Below are 22,211 nucleotides of genomic sequence, written 5' to 3' on the forward strand. Positions count from 1 at the left end.
AATCTAAAACCATCAATTAATTTTTTTTAACGATCTGCACAAAAAATACAATAAATGAAACATGTTGCTTAATTCCAGGTACCCAAACTTAATATGTCTGAGGTATTCTAAACTGAATAATTGTATGTAAACAATAAGAATATCTATATTGTGTATATTAAGATACAGTACATTTTCTTCATTTTATATATATTTATATATATTGTTTTCCTTTTTTCTTCAAAGACTGTAAAAAGGGTGGGAAAAATACGTTTTCTGCTTTCTGTTCCCTTTCATTTCTGGATAAGATCTTGAGTATAATCTTTAATTTGTGCTGTTTTATGGAAACGAAAAGAAATTTTCCAAAATTGAAAAAGAAAAGGAAGGGAATCGGAACAGAATGAGACGTTCACATGCCCTCTGGAACATCTAGACATGGATACAGGAGAATCATAAAACAACTAGAAAAACGTAATTTGTCCAGGTGTTTTATGACCCTTTTCGCTTGCCATAAACATCGACTCCGTCGTAATCCTCAATGGTTGGAATTTGGTTAAAAGAGTTTAAACATGAAGTGTGTCATTGAAGGGAAAAATGCCAAAGGTAATAAAACGCCACAAACCAGAACTGTGGCAGTTATTTAGATCTAGTTTTATGTAAAACTAGTTTTATAGTTTAGTGGCTTAAACTAGCTAAATAAAGGCGCTTACTTGATATTTATTATTAGCTTCAAGCTAGGAGTTTAGTGAATATTTGAATGGAAAGTGTGTTGGAACAGAGTGTTGCTGCTAACCCGGAGCTCTTCTGTCCTGCAGTGTTTGGCAGAGCTGTCCATGCCCTCTCCAGGGTTGGAGATGAGCTGTGGTTGGACCCCACTGTCAAAGGAGTGAGGAGCTCAAAAGAGCATACAGACAGAAGCAGGGCCTCCTGATGGTTCCACAGACAAGTTGTTTTAGTCACTGCATTTTCTAAACTACCAGTCCAATCTCAGTTTTGTTTGTTTAGGAAAACCAAATACAGATCATTTATTCATCTTCTAAAGCCGTTTTTGTCCCTTTTGGGGTCGCGGGGCTGCTGGAGCCTATCCCACTTGCGGCCAAAGGCATGGGACATCCTGGACAGGTCGTCAGTCTGTCGCAGGGCCACAATCACACACCTAAGAAAATTTAGATCATTGTTGATTTAAAATGAACAATGATCTTAACATCTAACATTTGCATATACTTAAATAAATACAGGATATTAAGAAAAAATAACTAAAAAGAATGATCAGTCAGGTTTTTAAAAACAACCTCTATTTATATTTGAAAATCAAACATTACTAATTATTTGATCTGTCTGTCTGTCCAACTTAAAACACCTGTTTTTGTTGTGATTTCTGTTTTCTTTATTAAAAAAAAAGAAAAGAAAAAGGGCATAAAAATAAAGCTCTTATGTAAAATCTTTCTTTATTTTTTTTAAAGTTTCTAAACCAAAGCAGAATTTTATCAGAGGCTGATTCAAAGAAGGTAAAGCTTCTTTGCTTTTATTCGTCTCTTATTTTGTTGACCAAGAATCTATATCTTTCCGGTGCTTTTTGGAACATTGTAACAATCCTTTTTTGTGATTAATTTGCTTTTCATAACAACTTTTAATCCCATTTGTGTGTCTTAAAGCTGGCTCTCAGATCAGTGAATTCGGCTCAGTCCGCCTACGCCTGCTTCATCTTTTCGCCGCTGTTCTTCCAGCAGTACAGCTTCATGGGATGTGTGCCAAAGCAGAGCAGTAAAACGGTCAAATGCAAACTTCTAATGAAGGTGTGTGAGTCATGCAAAAATTGTTTTCCCTTAAAGTTTACAGGGGTTTTGTAGCTGAAGGGTTTTAACAGGACACGAGTGAGCCTATCTTGCCTCTTTAACCCTTGTGCTATCCTAGCCCCTTTAACACTGGGAGTTGGGTCATCTAGACCCACTAGACAGTGTACTGAACCTTTTCTCTTCAATGATTTGTGATCTTCACTGGTGTCCATGGATTACATGAAATCTTTCCACCTTTATCCACCTTTGTCATGGTAGGGAGAACACGTCAATGTAAGGGGGGGTCATTTAAGATAGCACAAGGGTTAAACTGTTTCAAATATGATGTAAGTCATGACTATTGTGCTGCCTGTAGCACTAAAATGCTTCCCACGTGTCTTCCAAGTCTCTGCTTCCACTTTTTCGCTGTCTGACTTCCATTGAGCGCAACGTTGAGTGCTGTCAAATATCAGTCAGTGCATCCAGTGATTGGGTGATTATCCAGTTTTTCTGCAGACATGGTAAGAGACACTTTCTGCAATCAACCACATAACTGTTGACTAACTAAAGAAAACATATATTTTTGTGGATTTCTTTTGTTTGTTTTTTCAATCGTAGCAATTGTTTTTCCAAACCACAGTCAACTGTCCTGCAGCTTCTTTTTTATTTTTTTTATTATAAACCTGTTTATACACCTGATTCAGCTCACCATCAAGGTCTGCAAAGACCCAATAAAGCCCTCACAAAAAAACACATTATCACTGCTCTCCCAGACTTGATGATAACTTGTTCTCCTCATTATTGAAATGGAGCACATTTGTATTGTGAGATATGTAGAAGTTTTTTTTTTAAATCAACTTTATTGTACATTATGCCATTTTACAAGGATATACTTTTAGGTATGCAATAAAAAACACAACTGCAAATATCAAACACACATCTGTAGCGATACGTAGAAGTGTGTACTGTAATGGGAAACACTCTTAAGTTGTAATGTTCCTTTTGAACACTTGGTGGCAGTATGCTCCAAATCCACTAAAACGCCCTTTTTTGTTGGCAGGCATCACCAAAACCCATAACCTACGTTTCCAGGAAAAAGAAGCTCTGCAGGCAGAGTTTGCCTCACACCTCTGCACAAATGTGTTAAAAGCACCTGCCAGGTTTGCTCATCAGCAGTCCATCCTTTACCTGCCTTGATAATCGCAACAAGCTCCATATTAGGTCATGTCTTTACATTAATTAATCTTTCCTTAAATTTTGTGTAAAAACAGCAGCAGGCTTGGTTCAGCAATCCAGTGTATTTATTAACAAGTAAATATACAATCCCATGTGTGTTTATGCAATCAGATTCCTCTGAAGCACGCTCAGTTGAATAGCACTTTTGTTCTTCGTCAGTAAAAAAAAGAATATAAACTTTTTGATCCAGTCCCCCTTTTTTCAGGCTTCTTGGCGATATGGTGATGCACTTCCCGGTGTTTCAGGAGGAGATAACTCTGTCCGCGACGCCGCTGCGATTCAGCCTGAGAAATTACGAGGAAAGTGGTGAAAGTGAGTTCAAGTTATTCCACATTTCTTCGAGTTGAAGTCACCGTTGCACCAGCTTTGATTGAACATGAATCAAACATTGGACAGTCACCTCATGAAGTTAACAAAATAACCCTCTGAAAAGCTGCATGAAACATCTGGTGTGTGTTCCTTCTTACAGGCCAAGTGAAGATGATGTACACAGAGATGTCCTTACACCCAGAGGAGTTTGAATACTTTCACGTCGACGTAAACTCAGAAATAACCTTCTGTCTGAAGGAGCTGAGGGTAATGGGATCATTCAAAGGGGTTCCTTTTGACCCGTCACATAAATATCAATGTTCTTTATGCATTTAAGCCTGGTTCTAAAGAGAATACTTGAATCCAGACACTCTTGAGATTCCAGAAACTCAAGGGTCTATAAGCGAGAAGCTCAACTTCTCTGTTAAACTGAAGTATTTGTACGAATAATGTAGGTTACACACGCTTATGACGTATGGGTAATGTTGTTGTACATTGCTCTCATGCCACACTTTAGCCATTAGTAGGGTGTGTGTACTGGCTCCCTACTGACCTCCTAAATTCTGCACACACACACGGTGTACAGGTGATGCAAAAGTGCTGGAAGGACGCCCATAAGATGTCCACACAAACTACATTCTAATTTCCTCATTTCTAACAGTCAGGCTGCACCTAAGGAGCCTGCAGTTATCACTTGAAGACCTGCATCTCACCTTATGTGTTGTATAAGTGTTCACTGCGACCCGTCACCCACAGCATCATCGTAGAGAAAAAAAAGTACATAAATGTTTTGACTTTAAGCGACTTGCTGACTGGTCTGTGGCTTTGATATTTTGTGCACACCACCTGTGTGCCCTGTACACCAATGATCACCCGCAGCCAGCCTGTATCCACGCAAAAGAGCAGTTATGACTAAGGCCTAAGGAGCTGCTAACGTTCTAAATCTACATCTCATCGTAAAAACTTTTATCAAGTTACTTTCTTTGCCCAATTTTCCAAAGCAGAAACTTTCCCTTGAAACCCCAGATTAGCAGTATTTGTAGCCATGCAGCCAATGAGGCTTGACAGAGATGAACACCCACAACTCTTGCCTGTTCTGTCTGAAGACGCCTCACTGATCAATTATGGCTGCCGCTTTGGGAAAATCTTGTTGAATGGATCAGAAATCTGACTTTAGGTTTGAGTCAGGCTCAGATCACATTTGGTGTTTTTCTTTGTTGTTTCATTTCTAAATTGCGGTTTCCTTTCAGGGTTTCTTGTCCTTCACAGAGTCACATTGCCTTCCAGTGTTGGTTCACTTCGACTCAGCAGGAAAGTGAGTTTCCCTGCTGTTGCTGTAAATGAGACTGACTATCACACTTTTTAAAATCTTCCTCTCTTTGATGCTCAAACAAACGACAGTCTTTTCTTCTGTCTGCAGGCCTGTGTGCTTCTCTGTGGAGGACACGCTCTTTGAGGCCTCTGTGGTTCTGGCTACACTGATAGAATCTAAAAGCACAGACTCCATCCAACCTGTAGGGATTCAGGTCCACGCCACATCCAGGTACCAAATAGTGCCCCACAACTTCAGGTCTTTAGTTTGGAGAAGGCATATTTCTCTCCAGATCTACAGACAGGAAGGCAAATATGTCCACATTCCATTTTTCCTAAAAAGGGTACAGCGTAAGCGCCTCTCCTTCTTTTCTTTTTTTTTAACCTCCAAAGAGGCCAGTCTGACACTGCAATGGATGCAACAAATACAGTGGTGGACAAAATTGTTGGTACCCCGCAGTTAAAGAAAGAAAGTCCACAGTGCTCACTGAAATGACTTGAAATGTTCAAAATTAACAATAAATTAAAATTTATTGAAAATTAAATAATCAAAATCAGCCATTACTTTTGAGTTGTTGATTAACAGAATTATTTAAAAAAACAAACTAATGAAAGTGAAATAAGGCTGGACAAAAATGATGGTACCTCCATTAAAGACTGAGAACTAATTCCCCAGGGGGTCATGGGCCGCCTTTACACTGCATGGTTCAAGTGACCCAATTCCGATTTTTTCCTCTCACGTGGCACAGATCGGATATGATCGGTGAACGTGTAAGCAGGACAAAAGTGCATCGATTCTGTTTTTCTCAGATCGGATACAGGCCTCTCTCATATGTGGAAATAAATTGGAAACGAATCGGATACGTGCATTTGCTTGTGCCATGTAAGCAGACAAATCGGATATTCCCAAATAAATGCGAGTCGTACGTCAGTGACGTCAACTCAGGACACCACCAACTGAGATCACATGACTTATTAAGGTGCTTTTGTGCGCTGATTTTGCTGTCAGCGTGTTACCTTTCAGCCTCAGGCTTCAGACCGTAGTCGGAAACCGCTGTTATGTCCGGTCCGGACGCAAACGGTGACTAATGAAGCGGGACACCGTAGCTCTGGAACAGGCTAGAAGCCGTTTATTTCTTTGGGTGATGTGTATGATGGGGACCGTGTGTGTGTGTGTGTGTGTGTGTGTGTGTGTGTGTGTGTGTGTGTGTGTGTGTGCGCGCGCGTGCTTGCGTGTGTGTGTGTGTAAGGAGAGAAGGGGGGTGAGCATGGACCGGGGGAGTGTCGGAGAACCGTAAATTAAAAATAAGGTGTCTCGCCCAAAAGTTTTGGAGTCTTTCTTAACCCACTCTGGAGGCTGAGGGTTCAGAACGGAAAAGAGAACCCCGAGGAAATCTCCCGTGTGTTTCTGACTACGGTCAGATAAGAGAAGTCATCGCGCAGGAAAGGTTGAACACTTGGATCAAACTGTTAGTACAGCACGTCTGCAAACACTTCCTCATTCAAAACTCAGAAAGAGCCGAGCAGCCCTCCTTTTTTTCCTCCCCCGTGCATCCCCTCTAGTCTGGAGCGCCCAAGGCAACGCCTCCTTCCGTCGCCGCCTTGCCTCCATGACAACCGCAATCACAAACGTCCAAAAGAGGTCCGCGGAGTGCGGAAATACTGCCACGTAGTCCTCAGAACGTCTACGTTTGATAGTTTCAGCATTGTATAGTGTAAATGCAGAAATCAGATACGGGTCACTTTTAAAAGATGATGTAAGCGGGTCGTCAAAAAAATCGGATATAGTCAGAAAATCGGATATGAGCATCAAGACCTGCAGTGTAAAGGCGGCCATGATGAACTCAGGTATGTCCTTTAATTGACATCACAGCTGTTTTCAAACCCATAATCAGTCAGTCTGCCTATTTAAAGGGAGACAAATAGTCATGTTGCTGTTTGGTGAAAAAGTGTGAACCACACTGAACATGGACAACAGAAAGCAAAGGAGAGAATTGTCCCAGGACATTAGAAACAAAATTATAGACAAACATCGTAAAGGTAAAGGCTATAAAACCATCTCTAAACAGCTTGAAGTTCCTTTGACGACAGTGGCAAATATTATTCAGAAGTTTAAGACCCACGGGACAGTAACCAACCTCCCTGGACGTGGCCGGAAGAGGATAATTGATGAGACGGATAGTTGGAACTGTATCCAAAGAGCCCAGAACAACCTCCAAAGACATTAAAGGTGAACTCCTAGATAAAGGTACATCAATGTCAGATGGTAAATGGTAAATGGCGTATACTTATATAGCGCCTTTCTTCCTACAAGGACAATGCGCTTTACAGTCACAGACCCATTCACCCAGTCACACACACATATTCACTCACACATTCACACACTGGTGGCGGCTCCGCTGCCAAGCACAGGCGCCCGCCTACCACCAGAGGCAAGGTGGGGTTCAGTGTCTTGCCCAAGTACACTTCGACTCATGGGCGTGCAAGGCGGGAATCGAACCTGCAATCTTACGATCATGGGTCGACCGCCCTACTGCTGCACCACGGCCGCCCCAGATCGCACCATTCGTCCTTGTTTGAGCCAGTGTGGACTTCATGGGAGACGACCAAGGAGGACACCACTGTTGAAAGGAAATCATAAAAAAAGCCAGACTGGAATTTACAAAAATGCATGTTGACAAGCCATAAAGCTTCTGGGAAAATGTCCTTTGGACAGATGAGACCAAACTGGAGCTTTTTGGTAAGGCACATCAGCTCTATGTTGGTAGACTCAAAAATGAAGCATCCAACCAAAAGAACACTGTCCCTACTGTGAAACATGGAGGAGGCTGCTTTGCTGCATCTGGCACAGGGTGTCTTGAAGTTGTGCAAGGTCAAATGAAATCTCAAGAATATCAAGGCATTCTGGGTAGAAATGTGCTGCCTAGTGTCAGAAGTCTTGGTCTCAGTCGCAGGTCATTGGTCTTCCAACAGGACAACGATCCAAAACACACAGCCAAAAATCACCAAGAATGGCTGAGAGAAAAGCGTTGGACCATTCTGAAGTGGCCTTCTATGAGCCCACATCTGAATCCCATTGAACATCTGTGGAAGGAGCTGAAACATGCAATTTTGGAGAAGACTCCCATCAAACATGAGACAACTGGAGCAGTTTGCTCATGAGGAGTGGGCCATAATACCTGTGAACAGGTGCAAAAGGCTCATTGACAAATACAGAAACCGTTTAATAGCAGTGATTGCCTCAAAAGGTTGTGCAACAAAATATTAAGTTAAGGGTACCATCATTTTTGTCCAGCCCTATTTCATTTTTTTAATAACTCTGTTAATCAACAACTCAAAAGTAATGGCTGATTTTGATTATTTAATTTTCAATACATTATAATTTATTGTTAACTTTGAACGTTTCAAGTCATTTCAGTGAGCATTGTGGACTTTCTGTCTTTAACTGAACCACTGTATGTCAAGCGTAAGACATGCGAGGTCATGTAAAAAGCCTGTTCTGTAATCGCCTCCTCTCTACCACACTGTCCTCTTCAGCTTCACTACTAGAGCAACGAACCACGGTGCAATTCCTGAGTCCTTTCAATTCTAATAAAATTATTTACATGCGAATATCATTCTATTCCAAACCAAGCTGACAAACCCTTTCTAGGTGACTAGTGGTTTGAACGGCGCAGAGGTGAAACTTAGGTCCATGACAGCAGTGGTCCTTAACCTTTTTCAGGCCACAGTCCGGTTTAATGTCAGACAATAGATTCGCGAACCAGCCTGAACAAAGTGGGCATTTGGTCTTTTTCTTTTTTTAGTCTCCAGCAGCGTCGTTGTAACATTAGACGGGTGGTTGCTGAATATTATGCATTATGGTGGGAACAGCTGTCACAATAAATGCATTTTTGGAGTAAAGGCTCCTTGTGTAAATCTGTTAAATGCAGATTTTTTTTTTAAATCAAAGGCTCTTTTTCTGTTTCCTCACTGGCTCTTTTCTGTAAAAAAAAAAAAACAAAAAAAACTTTCCAAATACATTTGCTTTTTGTTAACTTGGGGGGTCTCAATTTAGCAACACGGCGCAGCTGCTTAAAAAAAGTAGTTCATGTGTTTTCCACACGTGACTGAGTGACTTGACATGAGTTAAGAATGAGGCCGAGGGGATGGAGAGAATCCAGCAGATTTTCAAAATAAAACTTTCTTTCGTCTGCATCCCCCCCTGTCCCACGGACCGGTACAGGACCACGACCCAGGGGGACCACTTCCTTACAGTCTATATGAACATGTAAATTAATTTCTGTCGACTCTTCTAATTGAAAAAAACCTACATGTGAGTCTTTTGAAATGTAAAAAGCTGTCACTGCCTTTTAATAATTTAGCATTATGGTATGTAACGGGTTGAACATGTGAGATGCTAAACACTGGGAAGCTAAGAATATAGGATCATTTGCTCACCTTTCCTCTGCTTCTACTTGGGATTTATAGACTTTACTGCCACCATAGTCTTTAATGCCTTGAGGGGGAAGAATATGGCAGGTGTTAAAAGCTGTAGAAAAGCATCTAAGCCATCAGTGATGATTCTTTTTACCTTTTTAGTTGGTAAAATATATGTAGGGTCAAGTAAATCAACAAAATTTCTAAATCCTTCATCCTCTACCACTGAAAATGGCTGACTGTCCTTGATCACCATGTCAACCAGAGCATCGTCTAATAATTGTTTCCTGGAATCTGGAGAAAGAAAAGTAAGAAAAAAAGAGGTTGAACATGTAAAAAATAAAGAAAAAAAAGAAAAATTTTCGTTAGATTGGGTCCATAACATTCATATTTTTGTGTTTAGTCCTGATTTATTCACAGATGTCTCTGTTTTGGTATGGGCAGTCATTTTATTAGGCTGCATTTAAAAAAAATCTTTTTAAGGCCTCAGTTTTTTTGTTCACTCCGTTTTACTTTTTTTCAAAGCAGATTGTTTTATTTTGTACGGAGTAAAACAGAATAAACCCGAGGGTTGCTCGTCCAATCGGGCTTCCTGTGATTTCACGTCAACAGAAATAAAGTTTATTATTACTAATCATTATTACCGTAAACTACTTTTCCTAACAAATGTGAACCACTTTGTGGTCCATCTGTCAGTTCAGGTGTTTTGTTCTACATCTGCAGATAAAGAAAGAAACCTAAAAGTCATACATGTATGACTTTACATCTTTGAGGAATACTATAGTCAAACTTAAGGGAATACTTTTAAACAACAAAAACAAGTAATTTATATTGTGGTTTAGAAATAACTTACACAACAAATTACTATTGGACAAGTACCTGTGCAACAAGGTAGCTTCGTAATTTGAGGACCACATTTTTAACACATTATGAGCCAAACCTTTACTAAAATTGTGTCGCCAAAAAAAAAGCATTTTTTTCTTCTTTTTTTTTTTGCATCTTGCGCATGTTTACAACCATGACTAGTCTCTGCTGAAACACTGCATCGCCCAGCTTTTTGCACACACACACAACACTCAGGAATTCCTGAGGAAACAAACAGCCAACCTTTGCTCGGCCTGTCTCCAGGCTCATGGAAGGACCGGTGATGTCTGATCATGGACGACGTGTTGTTGTTGTAACCAACCTCCTTGTCACAAATTCGACATTTCACCTTAAAAACAAATATAAACACGTGAGCAGAAATCCAGCAACTCGCTGCATCCGACAGACACACACCCCAGAGTCTACCTTGGTGGGAGAAATCATGTCAAAATACTCCCACGTGGGTGAAAACTTTCTTTTGGGTCCCGGTTCCATAGCAGGTCTGCAGAACTCTCCCGAAGCGCTGCATAAAGGAGCAAAACGCCTCTCTGCGCTAGGAGGCCTAGAATGTCGTCATGACGTCACGCGTTGGAGCTACGCTGCCATGCTCACGCTGCGGCATAACGCCACACCCGGAAGTGAAGGGCCTTTTTGTGTGTTGTCAAATTCAAAACAGAGTTTACAAAAATACGTAAACCTACAAAGATTTTCTTCACACAAATGAAAGTATAAAAATTTTGAACAATATCTTATAACAAAATATTCAACCTAACATACAACAATGAAATTAAAAAAACAATTAAAATTAAAATATGGGCCTGCTAAGTAGATATAATAAATTAAAAAAAAAAACTTTGAGCATTCTAATTATTTTTGTTAATTTGATTGTAAATTTTAATTTTTACTATAGAGACAAAAGTTATTAAAGATTATAGATTACAGATGAAAAAACCTGAAACCTTCACTTAATCATCAGAAATATTTAAGTTTTTACCTAATCGTTTTAATCGTCTATTTTAAAGTTATTTTAATGGTTCATAAACAATTTTTTATATAAAATATTATGTGTTTTTATCTGGTTCCGAATTCTGCTTTTACCCTTGTATTCTTTTCACACAGTTCAATGAAAATCCCTGGAAGTGTTTTCACCAAGTACTGCATTTTGCACAGATTGATCTTGAATTATGAGTGTTTTTGCCAGCCATAATTTATGTTTATCAATTTCTGATCATTAAAAAGTACTGATACTGGGTTTGTGTTCCTAGATATGTGGATGCTGCTGCCCTCCGCGTGCATGCATGTGAAGGACACGGTGAAACAGGCAGAGAGCGCATCACATCCAGTCAAGGCAGCACCGTCAGCCCTCAACCCGACCCAATTCCTCCTTTGCCTCAGACTCAACAAGCTAACAAAGAATCTATAAGTGTTAATACAAGTCCAGCTTCCTCTATGGTACTGACAGATGTTTAATGTTTTTTTTAGTTTTTGTTTGTTTCTAAACATTCAGAAAAAATGGATTGAAAATATTTAGGCCTGAAATCTTTTTCTGGATGACTGTTTAACTGCTTCATGTTAAAGGTTTATTCTTCTGCAATCCTCCAAAGAAGAATAAATTCTTCCAATAGTAATGCTCCTATTTCATCCAGCAAGAGGAATTTCTTATATTCCTTTAACACAAAGCAAAGATATTTTCATTCTTTTTCATGTTTGTGTTCTTTGATAAATGTATTTTCCTCAAATAGTTTGTGAGAGTGTGAATAGAGAATGTATTCAGATGATCATTTTTATAAATCACAAGATGCATGCGACACAATTTCACAGTAAAAATATTTTCTAATCTAAATTCTACAAATCAAAGCAACACAAATAGTAAAACCAAAAGTAATTAATGTTTGTTTTGTCTGCAGGTCTGCACTCTTCTATTCAAGGCCTTGTCCTCAGAGCACGATGACAACGTTTGTGCTGCAACTCCGCCTGTTCTGGCTGGTTACAGCGATGAGGAAATGATGGAGGAGTTCTGTCCAAAAAGCCCTTCTCTGTGAGAGCTGTTAAGATGTCATCTGTTCTGACTTGTTCTTTCTGCTAAAAGCAATAGAGTTCACATTTAGTTTGAATTTCCCTTCATTATCAAGCTTTGCGTTTCAGTGACTTAAGGCATGTAGCTTCCTGCTCAGAGGCTGCTTTAAATATTCAGGATGAAGGCATCCTTCTTTGATAATTTATATCCCGACTAGCTTTTCAAAATGTGTATTAATTAAAAGCGAACGGTAATCCTAAAAGTTTGGAGCATTGTTGATTTCGCGGAGAGAAATTTTATTCCAGCAAATATTCAAATGCCAAATGAATGTGAGACTAACCCACACAAAGAACAAACTGTCCTTGAGTGTTATCTGCGACTGGCGTGCACAGCAGTTCAGGCCGAAGAACGCTGTACACAGCCAGATGTCATGAAGCCTTGGTGTGAAAAAGCAGCCTTGAATGGTTTGGAGCAGCTGGTGGGAAGAAACCCCCCCTTGTTCAGTCAAACATGACGTTTGTGTCACAGCAAAGAAGCACACCATGATAATAAATACTATATTCTTTATTTAAATAAAATACAGATTGGATTTCCCCTTGACAGTGCCGAGACCTCCTTACATGTTTATGGTCAACGTGGTCTAGAAGATGAAGTCAATGGGAGATGGACAGAAAATGAGTGGAGGTGTGAGTCAGGATGCAGGGGCAGTGGTAGAACCAGAACATTCGCCTAAAGCTGCTTAGATTGTCATCAGGGATCACACTTTTAAGTGTGAGCCATCCAGTGCCAGCCGAAGTGACGACAGACACAGCAGTTAACGTTCCACTACACGAGTGCAGACCACTGACTGTAAATGAGAACTGGACCGAGTGAGACCAAGTAAAAATGTCTCCAACCAAATGAAGTCCATGCATTCAGTCGCAAATTTGGGGGGGGATTTGCCTTGTTGGAGCCAAATGACATCAGTATGCAGTGATTAGTCCGAGTCAGTTTGGGTCGACGCCTCTATGGCAACAACTCTCGCCAATCAGGAGGGGGCTTGCTGGAAGTCGACACCCCCACTACAAGGAAGCGGGCTTGGGAAACTTTGGTTATATTTTATTTCCCACCCTACTTCCTAACTTCTAAAAAAAAAAAAAACTATTGAGTGCAGGACTATCTAGTGCCCTGGACTTTAAATGCAATTCAGACACCGTGCTAACTACATTTTTTTGTTTTTTAACTGCAAATATAATATAATTGATTTCATAAAGTAAAAACCTAAGTAATACGAGCATTTAACAAAGATTCATTGAATCTACTACATTTTAAAGATGAAAATTAGGAATATTATGTGAAAAAAAGACATTGTGGTCTATATTCTCCAATCCAGTGAGCAATGTTGGGAAATTTCTAGGGCACTTAATTTTGGAATTGTAGATTTTGCCAGCACTGCAAAATGGCAGATGCACTATATAGTGAGAAGTATTGGACTTGGGGCGCCAGCAGGCACCACATACTTTTATTGAGGCATCACATTGGTCAGTTTTTAACTGAACTAGGAAGACCATGTTAAAAAAAAAAAAAAAGGTAATAGAGCAAGAAAGGTTATTCTGAAAAATATGACAGTGATAGCTGTTTATTTCTCAATAGATGTTTACGGGATTTTGGCTTGGATTGGGTACGTCCTGTTAGGAACGCAAAGGGGGGAGGAGTCTCTCAGTCCAGTTCTCATATAATGCAATGAGGAGAGTTTGGTTTCTAAACTTTAAGACTACGTGCAGAGATTTCGGGAGGGGAGGAATCCGGTGGGAATGAAAAAGCCTCTGTGTTTAGACAGCCGGCGCTGTTTGAACTCTTATGGCTACCGTACAGTTTCAGGTTGTGCTCTAAACACCTGGCATATAGGAGGTTGAGAGAACAAAATAGGAATTTGCCAGTATCAACATCACCTGATACAAGGCACATCATTACATTTTTTGCAAGTGCGCACACACAAAAACACAATTATTGTCTTCAACTGTGGGTCCAGACTGCAGGAAAGCACAGAACTCATTAGTAGTGGTGGGATGGAGACATGAGACCAGTATTCAGACAAAACCTACAGTGTGATTTTACCAAAAACAAAACAGCTTGATTGTGAACCACAGTTGAATCCAGGGCAGAACAGATCCAAAACAAAAAAGAAAAAGCTCTGAAGAGTTACAGAAATACACTTGGTCACGTGACCTACTTCCATTTTTCAGATATGTTCCTTAAGCTTTGTGCGTTTATGGCTGCCAGACTATTGAAGCCCAGTGGATATAAAGTAGTCTGAAACCTTCATACCCATTTCAGCAACACAGATTACCTCATAAAACAAACAAGCACGGATGCATTCGTCACACAACAACCCTTCCGTCCAGACAACACGCACAACCACAAGACTTCAGCAGCAGCAGTCATAAGATTAAAGGTAGGACATCCGTTTGACACACAATATAGTTCTAGAGAGGCTTCTGAACTATAAATAACTCTCCCATTATGTAACAAAATAGGTGCGAGTCCTAAACGGCAACGTTAAGGAAAAGGCAGCTGTTGCCTCTCACTATGTAATCTTTATGGGTAAATCATCCACATGTATGCAAATGTACTCTTTATTCAGTAAAAACTAAAGAGTGCATGTTTCCTGAACACACACAGGAGTTTTTTTTCTACCTTTCTTTGTACCATGGACATCGGCGTGCACAGAGCAGCCTGTTCGTTGAGCCCTAGAGCTGCCATTTCCTGTACTCTTCCCTTCTTAACACCAACGGCGGCCATCATCATTTCCCTCCTCACAGGCCAGCTTGCGGCCTCTTTCTGACATCCCAACGCCATCTGCCCCCGTTTTCAGTTTCAGCATCCTCTCTGTTTAATTCACCTTTTAGAGAAAAACCCCTTCTTCCTTTCTCATGAGCCCAGAGACTGCTTATCCTTGGCATTGGGATTACCCAACTAACCATGCAACACTGCCAAGATGCCAACAGTGGAAGCAGGCTAAAATGATTTTATGTTTCCTTCCTCTAACTCTTCTCTTAAGCGCACAGAGAAGATGACCTGTAAACAGTTTTGGAGGACAGGAAGCGGATAGCGTACGGCTGAGGGCGTCCATCTTTCATCCTGACCAGCAGGAAACTAAGCAGTTTATCGCTTCCAGAGACAGAAGTCTAGTCTGTGTATTCTGCCACTATGGAGAGCAGTACTGTGATGTCATCTGGCTTTCCTCCTGCACAGACACAACAGAGATCAATCAGCCTGGAGCAAAAGGAAACAGCAACTTTTCCAACCATGTGTTTCGGCTTACCTCTCACATGCAGTCCATTGGCACAGGCAAACTGTGCAAAAGGGGACATGTAGTTGGGGTCGTACGCCAGTACGTGAGCGTGCTCTGCGATGCTGCGCGCAGTCTGCTGGATGCTCTCATAGTTTGTGTTCTGCTGAGCATAAAGAAATCAGTACGTTTTTAGCTCTGACCCAACCTCGACATCAGACGTGCTGTGACCCACCTTCAGCTTTTTGAGCTCTTGCAGGATCATGTAGTCGGGCATGTTGTCAAAGAGGCCATCAGTGGCAGTGAGGATGATGTCACCCAGCTGCACGTCAAAGGAGGAACTGTCGGCGGCATCAGGGCTGCACAAACACACATATTTCACTGTGCAAACCATGATTACATAAACTATGCACACAAACAAGACGTGCAACAAAAAGTAATGTTTTCCTGGCTTGAGCTCAGAATGGAGACACACAGATGGATTTTTGGAGCACCAAAACCCCACTTTGTTGACACAAATCTAGCAATTTGTTTTAACTTCTGAAGGTTTTAGGTGTTAAACTTCTGCAGCCTGGGAGAATTTTGCTCAACGTCGCATGATTTCACAGCGGCCAATCAGATGTTCAATCCGGAGGCAGACTTTAAAGCCTCAGTCAGGAGCGTGGCAGCATGACTGGCTGAGAGTAAAAGAAGTGCATCTTGGGGCTATTTGTCAACCACAAGTATTTGTTAATGCAAGTGGTGTCACATAACAGAAACACCTTACACATCCCTATGCTTCTATAGACATTGAACATTACCATGAAGAATATAGAAAAGGCCTCAATACACCACCTACTGTCCACCAAAGGACACTGCAGGAGATGACAAACCTTTAAAATCGAATAATCCCACAAAATGAAGATTAATCATCCATCAAATGATTGACATTTCTGTTTCCATCATTTAGATTAAAATATTTTAAATTTAAGACCAAATAAAGAAAGAAAAGAAAAAATGTTTGCATGTTTTGTAGAAAAAAATAAATGATATGAATCATTGCAATTTGTAATAAAAAAACAACAAAAACTTATTTATTATAAACCTATTTCCACTTTTAGCCAGCCTTTCTACTGTTAATGTTCCTCAAAATAAAAAAATATGAGTTTATTCTGGGTTCATCTTTGCTGATGAATAGGAACTGCCAATGCAAGATGAGGATACATTTGATGAGTCATGACATGATTGCAAGAAGCTTTGCAAAGAACAGCCAAAGGTGCTGCCATTGCTCCGACATGAAGGCAGGAGCTCAGGTTGTTGCTCGTGTCTCGTTTGTTTCTTGAAAAATGTCCCAACCCTGCAGCAGACCCCCTCAGGCCAGTCATAAATGTTACTCTGTACAAACTTTAGACGGCATCTGCAGTCACAGCTCCCGGTAACAACCCGTCTGGTGCGGACAGAAGTGCTGAAAGCCGCCCCCCCAACCCCCGGGGCTGCTTAGCAGCCTATTGAAACGTGAACATGAGTCACTAAAATGTCCAAGTGTCGGAGAGAAAAAAACTCATCAGCCACATTAGCTGCTGTGAAGATAATCATAAAAACTGCCATCTATGCCCCAAAGTCATTTTTCCAAATGCCACAAATTGGTCAATAATTCTCATATGTTCAAGAATTGTAAAGGTAATCCTCAGCCAAAGACATCCCAGTGGGTTTACAGCTTGACTTAATGTTAAGAAAGTATCTTACCGGTATTTTGAACAGGATAAACACTGAAACAATTGTATGTAAATAAAATACAAGATGTGGATTTCTATAGGTGATCTCAAACTAATTTTCACCATATTAATATGTTTTACTGGATTTTTAATAAAAAGAAATTGAATTGCTGCATGTTCTGTTTTTGTAAATTAGTGATCACTACACAGAAAGGTAATTTCAGTAACCGGATTTTGATCATCAGATTACTGGAAACTGAGTTGAGGGCAATCAAGGCAAATAAAAATCATCATGTGCTTCTGATCTACACTTTAATAGTTTCCTGCCAAATGCATTAAAGAGTCTTAAAATAACTTCCAGATTAGGGATGAAAAAGTAAAAAGGTGTTTGTCTGCTGGAGCAGGATTGGCTGTTGACTCTCCTCTTTCACCAATCAGCTTGACAGACTTTGACCCGAGTAACAGGGAAAGCTTGGCAAACATCCTTCGCTCTACTGGCGTCTTCTGAGCTGCTTGCTGGCACGCCGCAGCAACGAGACGAGGCGGCACGTGGCCCCCCGACCCACTCTGAGGCCCTACTTATAGCACAGCAGTTGGACCATACCAGAGTCCAGCTGGCCCTACAGTATGGCTCTTTTGGTAGCTGTGAGGGCTCTGGTGCTCCGACCTCTGGCTCGTCTTGCAGAGGTGAGTCACATTTTGTCACTTTGTGGGGACGTATGCCAGCTTTAAAGTTAAAGTCAAACACCTAGGTGTGCGAAAATTGTTCTCCGCATTTGACGCATCCCTTGGGGGAGCGGTGAGCTGCATACACAGCCGCGCTCGGAAATCCTTTGGTGGTTTAACCCCCCAATCAACTCCTTAATGCTGAATGTCAAGCAGGGAGTCATGGGGTCCCATTTTCAGTCTTTGGTTTGACTCGGCCTGGATTTGAACTCACGAATTCCAGTCAGAGGGCGGACACTCTACTGAGCAACCCTTGAAGTTTCTCGTGGCAAATAGGAGTAAACCCTGGCTTCCACTGCATCAGTTAGCTGTACTTAGATGGCGAGCAATCAGCCCCCCCATGACGCTGTTGGCACAGTCCAACCAGCGTGCCCGCACATCGCAGTGACTGTCAGTTAGGTCTGCCACATTTCAGACTTCTAAATCAACAGAGGAGTTAGACCAGCCAGCTCACCTGTACTGTTCATTGATGCATTCATTAAACACCGACAGAAAGAAACCAAAGGAGGGGTTTTTGAGGTGCCTCACCTATCGCTGAGGACAGCCCCCTCTGCCCCTGGGGGAGCTATGGACAGCTGAAAGGGGGTGTTAAAATAGTGCTGCTGCTCATCTGAGCGATGGACCACCTCTCCACCCCGGACCACGAGGAAGCCGGAGTCTCCTAGATTGGCCGTGTGCAGACGGTGACTCTGCCGGTCCAAGACCACAATGCAGGCGGTGCTGCTGCCTACAGAGATGTAGAAAGCAGAAAGATCTTTACAACTCATCTACAAATGCTAAACAAAGATCTAAACTAAAACACAAAAGTAAAGATTACGTTTAGAAATAAAGTAAATAATGTGGAATCAAAAACAGTTACTGGAATTCTATAATGCTCTTTTTTCCACTAGATATTGCACACAAATATAGAAACTGCTTGTGTAAATTAATATCAATAACACTACATTAGTGGTCATTTTACAAATTCGAAACGTATAAACAAAATGTGCACATAGCTACATTTTTTTTTTCAAACCGTCAGGTGTTTTTGATTATTCACGCAAAATATAACTTTTGGATGATAAAAAGCAATGGGGGAAAAGAAAGAAGAGGCCGCCATAAATCAGTTTTTCTCTGCACTGATCATCGGGCCCTGATGCCCTGCATGCTTTGCATGTTTCCCTGCTCCAGCAAATCGAGTTTAAACCATCAGCTCTGGAAGCCTGACGGTGAGTCACAGTCATCTGAACTGGCTGGGATGAGGAAGGGGAACAGAGACAACATGGGCGGATTGTTAGCATAAAGAAACTGAACATACATCAATGAGTGAAATGGTTCTAAAAATTGTTTATAGGTTTCTCCATATTTGGTGGTGCTGTAGTGAAAAAGGAAACAAGCTGGGTTTAGAAGAATAGAGGCACACCCGATGGATGATTCATTCCCAGCACACTACAAAAAATGTTCTCTGGGATCAACCTTCAGAAGCCGCACGCACTGTGACTCACTTCTTTCCTTCTCACATTTCCCTACAGCTACATAAACGGCACACGCTACCACTTCAGGAACCTTACGAACAATAAAGCCATGTTACCCTGAGCTGCTTATGGAAGGATGGGTGGAAAAATACTGACAATCACTTCAAAAGAGACAACTCCACAACACTTCTTGGTTTTGCAGACTTGTGTGCACGTTTTGTCCGAAAAGTAGTGGAATAGGAAAGCTCTGACTCATGATGTAAAAATCTCTATCTGGAACCAATAAACTGAACACTGAGAGCATAGTCCAATTAAAGACTGGAACAGTCCCTGTTGGTTGTTTCAGTGCAGCAAAGACTTTAGCTTTAAAGTTCCACTCTGATCATCTTTTAAAAGTGATCTTTTGATTATGATGATGCCATTTTTAGGCCAAAAAATTTGTTTTCTAGGACATAGTTTCTGTAGAGTGGCAGTAGGTCATTAGAAATTTGCCACTACAATGTGGGTGGGACCATTGGCAAAGAGTAAGCCTGCCCCCACTTATCGTCATCCATCTGTTTACACTCTCTCCAGCTAGCTAACAGTCCCTTCACATTCCCAACATAACATTATTGGTGGAACAAAAATGGCGAGCAATATTGGAGTCATCCAGCCGTACAGTTTAGAGCCAGATGCCATTTCGGAAAAGGAAAACAAAGACGTACATGGATTTTCTAGCTCTTTTCAAAAAGCATTTTTTTTCTGCTCCTGATTCACAACTATTTGAATAAAAAATACTCAGAAATGCAACTTTGCGCTTCATTTCCTTCATAAATGTCCACCATCATCAGAAAAATGCCAGAAGAACATGTTGAAAACATTTTTTTTTCATCAGAGTTGGTCTTTAAGGGGAATATATTTGACAACCTTTCCTACATAAGTGAGATAGAGTAACATGGGAATAGCACAAACTATTCACACGCTGATGATCATCCCCGTTTTTGAAGGCGATCACTGACCCTTGTTTGAGGCAACAGTTACGCTAAAGTTCTCAACCAAAGTCTGTCTTTTTAGTCTTCCATTACACTCATCGCCATGTCTGATTGATCCACTCACCCAGTAGAGGTACTTTGTTCTGTAGTAGCTCATAGTAGCTTGTCGTCAGGACACCAACAGGGTTACTGGGGACAAAGCGTCCTTCCTTAACGAGTCTCTCACACGTCTTCATCAAAGTTCCTGAAAACTGCGATGGATCAACACCATAGTCTCTCCAGCCTCCAACCCCATCTGCAACACCTTCAAGAAAGAAAAAAACAAACTGTGCCTTTAAAAACACAATATATACATTTGCTTTCATAGCATCTTTCTTTGAAACGCTATATATCCATAAATATACATGCAATGCAAATATAATATGAGACTGAAAATAAACATAAAATTAAAAATTGTTAAATGCATAGATGCCAGAACTGTAGTTTCCATGTAAAACAGCCTGTGATTTTCAGAACTTCATCTTGTTAAAAGGGACCTTTTGGTCCAATAGATCCAAGGTTTTCCTGGGAAGGAAACTTTATTATGGTTACTCCCAGAATGCCAGCATCTGCTCCCCTGCCCGTACAAGGACAGCATCTCCTCTGCAGGAGTCAGAGCTCAGACAGGAGCTGATCAGGTCTGACACAACTAAACAACTAATCAGGATTTACTCCTGTAAGTCGATTTAAGTGAGGAAAGTTTGTCTTGTCTTGTTTGATTAGGGAGCCCTGATTCTGAAAGGCCTTAACATTTTTGTTTTGAGGTTCTAAGCTCCTGTGCTTTAGTCGCTCTAATGCAGATTCCAAGGTCTGCATTGTGCAAGAATTTGCGCTAAACACTAATTTAGTATCAATAAACCACAGAAAAGTGGAGGAAGGTTAAGGTGCAGACCTGTAAGGATGTTTAAAAGAATTAATATAAGTCACTGTGTGTGAACACTCAGTTAATAACATGCTTAACAAACATTTATATAATAATTTAACTGTTGCAAGGAGTGACCCCTGATCCCTCAGTCACTTACCCAAAACATCCGCCGATCTGTGTCGAGCGATGAAGCACGCGTCGTCCCCATAACACATCCCCTTCTTTAAAATGCCTCGCCGGAAGTCCTTTCCAAAGCCGCAGCTCGCCGTCACCAGACTGTAATCGCGGCTGTCTGTCTGGGAGAGTCCGCCGATGACAGCTCTGGCTACAAGTCTACCGTACGACAGCACGGACAACATCCCCCACGCAGCAGCGACGCGCGAGCGCACCGGCCAAGCTAGCAGGGCTGCTAGTTTAGCGTCGCCGCTGGAGCCCCCGAAACGTTGCCTTGTTAGGAAGGTTCGAAATGCGCCGCTGAGCTAACCTTAAACCCGCGCCGAGAGCCGGCGGACACGCATGGATAAATTATCTGCGAAGCCTAAAAATGTCCAAAAAGGCTGACGCTGTTTCATCTACGCAAAAATATGCTCCAGATAGAAGTAGTGGCGTCTTCCACTCAGCTGAAGGATTATCTCTGTACGACCATGATGTAATTTTCTACCCTTCAATCCTCACACGCGAACTGCGAACTCGCCGCTGCGTGGCCTCAGACCTCACTGAATGCTGCGCGAGCGCGGTCTTGTGACTGCTCTGACGTCAGACGTCTTTACGCAAGTGACGATTCCAAATATGAAAAGCAGCATCGCCAGGACTCTTATCTAACCCGCAGGTAAAACATCCAGTTTCCAATTGAAAATGGTAGGATTTCGCGTGAATTATTTTTTTAAGTAACAAAAGTGAAATAATTACAAAACACAGGATTTTCACAACCAATACAGATGTTTTTTATGGAAAGTCTCTAATTCTCTAATTTTAATTTTTAATCTCTAATTTTATGTCACTGACAACCCAGTAGGAGCCACCAAGTCTAACCTCATCCTTTACAAAAACATGACACTGATTTATATTTATGTTACTGTTACAATAAATATGAATTAAATTAAGTTTTTTGCGTAAATAAAACAAAGAGAAAAATGTCTTTTTTCAAAATATAAAATAATTTATAACTTTTGACAGAGGTTCTGACTTCATTTCAAAATAAGACATTTTGTCACATAGGATCATCTCAATGCAGCAAATGTAGTAGTAAGGAGTAATGTCAGTACTGATTAAAAAAAAAAA

At 41.0% G+C, this 22,211-nt stretch overlaps 2 protein-coding genes and 1 long non-coding RNA gene across 4 annotated transcripts; 1 reads left to right on the top strand and 2 right to left on the bottom strand.

Moving 5' to 3' along the window:
* The first annotated feature begins 300 nt into the window (after positions 1–300).
* On the top strand, positions 301–12,504 carry rad9b (RAD9 checkpoint clamp component B). Its single transcript, XM_020706216.2, has 11 exons — positions 301–582; positions 795–865; positions 1,635–1,775; positions 2,161–2,275; positions 2,815–2,914; positions 3,196–3,302; positions 3,460–3,566; positions 4,550–4,614; positions 4,720–4,842; positions 11,159–11,345; positions 11,801–12,504. The coding sequence occupies exons 1-11, from the start codon at positions 549–551 to the stop codon at positions 11,933–11,935; spliced, it is 1,185 nt and encodes a 394-aa protein (XP_020561875.1). The 5' UTR covers positions 301–548; the 3' UTR covers positions 11,936–12,504.
* LOC110015646 lies at positions 2,611–10,528 on the bottom strand. Its single transcript, XR_002290889.1, has 5 exons — positions 10,320–10,528; positions 10,137–10,242; positions 9,184–9,323; positions 9,051–9,108; positions 2,611–3,274 (listed from the first exon to the last, which is right to left on the bottom strand). It is a non-coding gene; the product is annotated as an uncharacterized LOC110015646 (long non-coding RNA).
* On the bottom strand, positions 12,457–21,671 carry pptc7 (PTC7 protein phosphatase homolog). 2 transcript variants are annotated; one of them, XM_011479560.3, is made up of 6 exons: positions 21,088–21,671; positions 20,151–20,330; positions 18,130–18,328; positions 15,417–15,540; positions 15,215–15,347; positions 12,457–15,136 (listed from the first exon to the last, which is right to left on the bottom strand). In XM_011479560.3, exons 1-6 carry the CDS (start codon positions 21,287–21,289, stop codon positions 15,078–15,080), a joined length of 897 nt encoding a protein of 298 aa, XP_011477862.1. In that variant the 5' UTR covers positions 21,290–21,671; the 3' UTR covers positions 12,457–15,077. The 2 variants fall into 2 exon arrangements, with proteins under 2 accessions (XP_011477862.1, XP_004072818.1); XM_004072770.4 differs by having other exon boundaries at positions 15,215–15,344; positions 21,088–21,667.
* Positions 21,672–22,211: the final 540 nt, after the last annotated feature.

This window comes from Oryzias latipes, chromosome 9 (assembly GCF_002234675.1).
Source record: "Oryzias latipes chromosome 9, ASM223467v1".
Taxonomy (NCBI): domain Eukaryota; kingdom Metazoa; phylum Chordata; class Actinopteri; order Beloniformes; family Adrianichthyidae; genus Oryzias; species Oryzias latipes.

Bases quoted from the DNA above. Each gene is read 5' to 3' on its own strand.
- rad9b (XM_020706216.2), top strand. From the start codon at position 549: ATGAAGTGTGTCATTGAAGGGAAAAATGCCAAAG. The intron at 583-794 runs GTAATAAAACGC...TCTGTCCTGCAG, and splicing joins TGAAGGGAAAAATGCCAAAG to TGTTTGGCAGAGCTGTCCAT. The intron at 866-1,634 runs GTGAGGAGCTCA...TGTGTCTTAAAG, and splicing joins TGGACCCCACTGTCAAAGGA to CTGGCTCTCAGATCAGTGAA.
- pptc7 (XM_011479560.3), bottom strand. From the start codon at position 21,289: ATGTTGTCCGTGCTGTCGTACGGTAGACTTGTAGCCAGAGCTGTCATC. The intron at 18,329-20,150 runs GTGAGTGGATCA...ACATCTCTGTAG, and splicing joins GAACAAAGTACCTCTACTGG to GCAGCAGCACCGCCTGCATT. The intron at 15,348-15,416 runs GTGGGTCACAGC...CTTTATGCTCAG, and splicing joins AAGAGCTCAAAAAGCTGAAG to CAGAACACAAACTATGAGAG.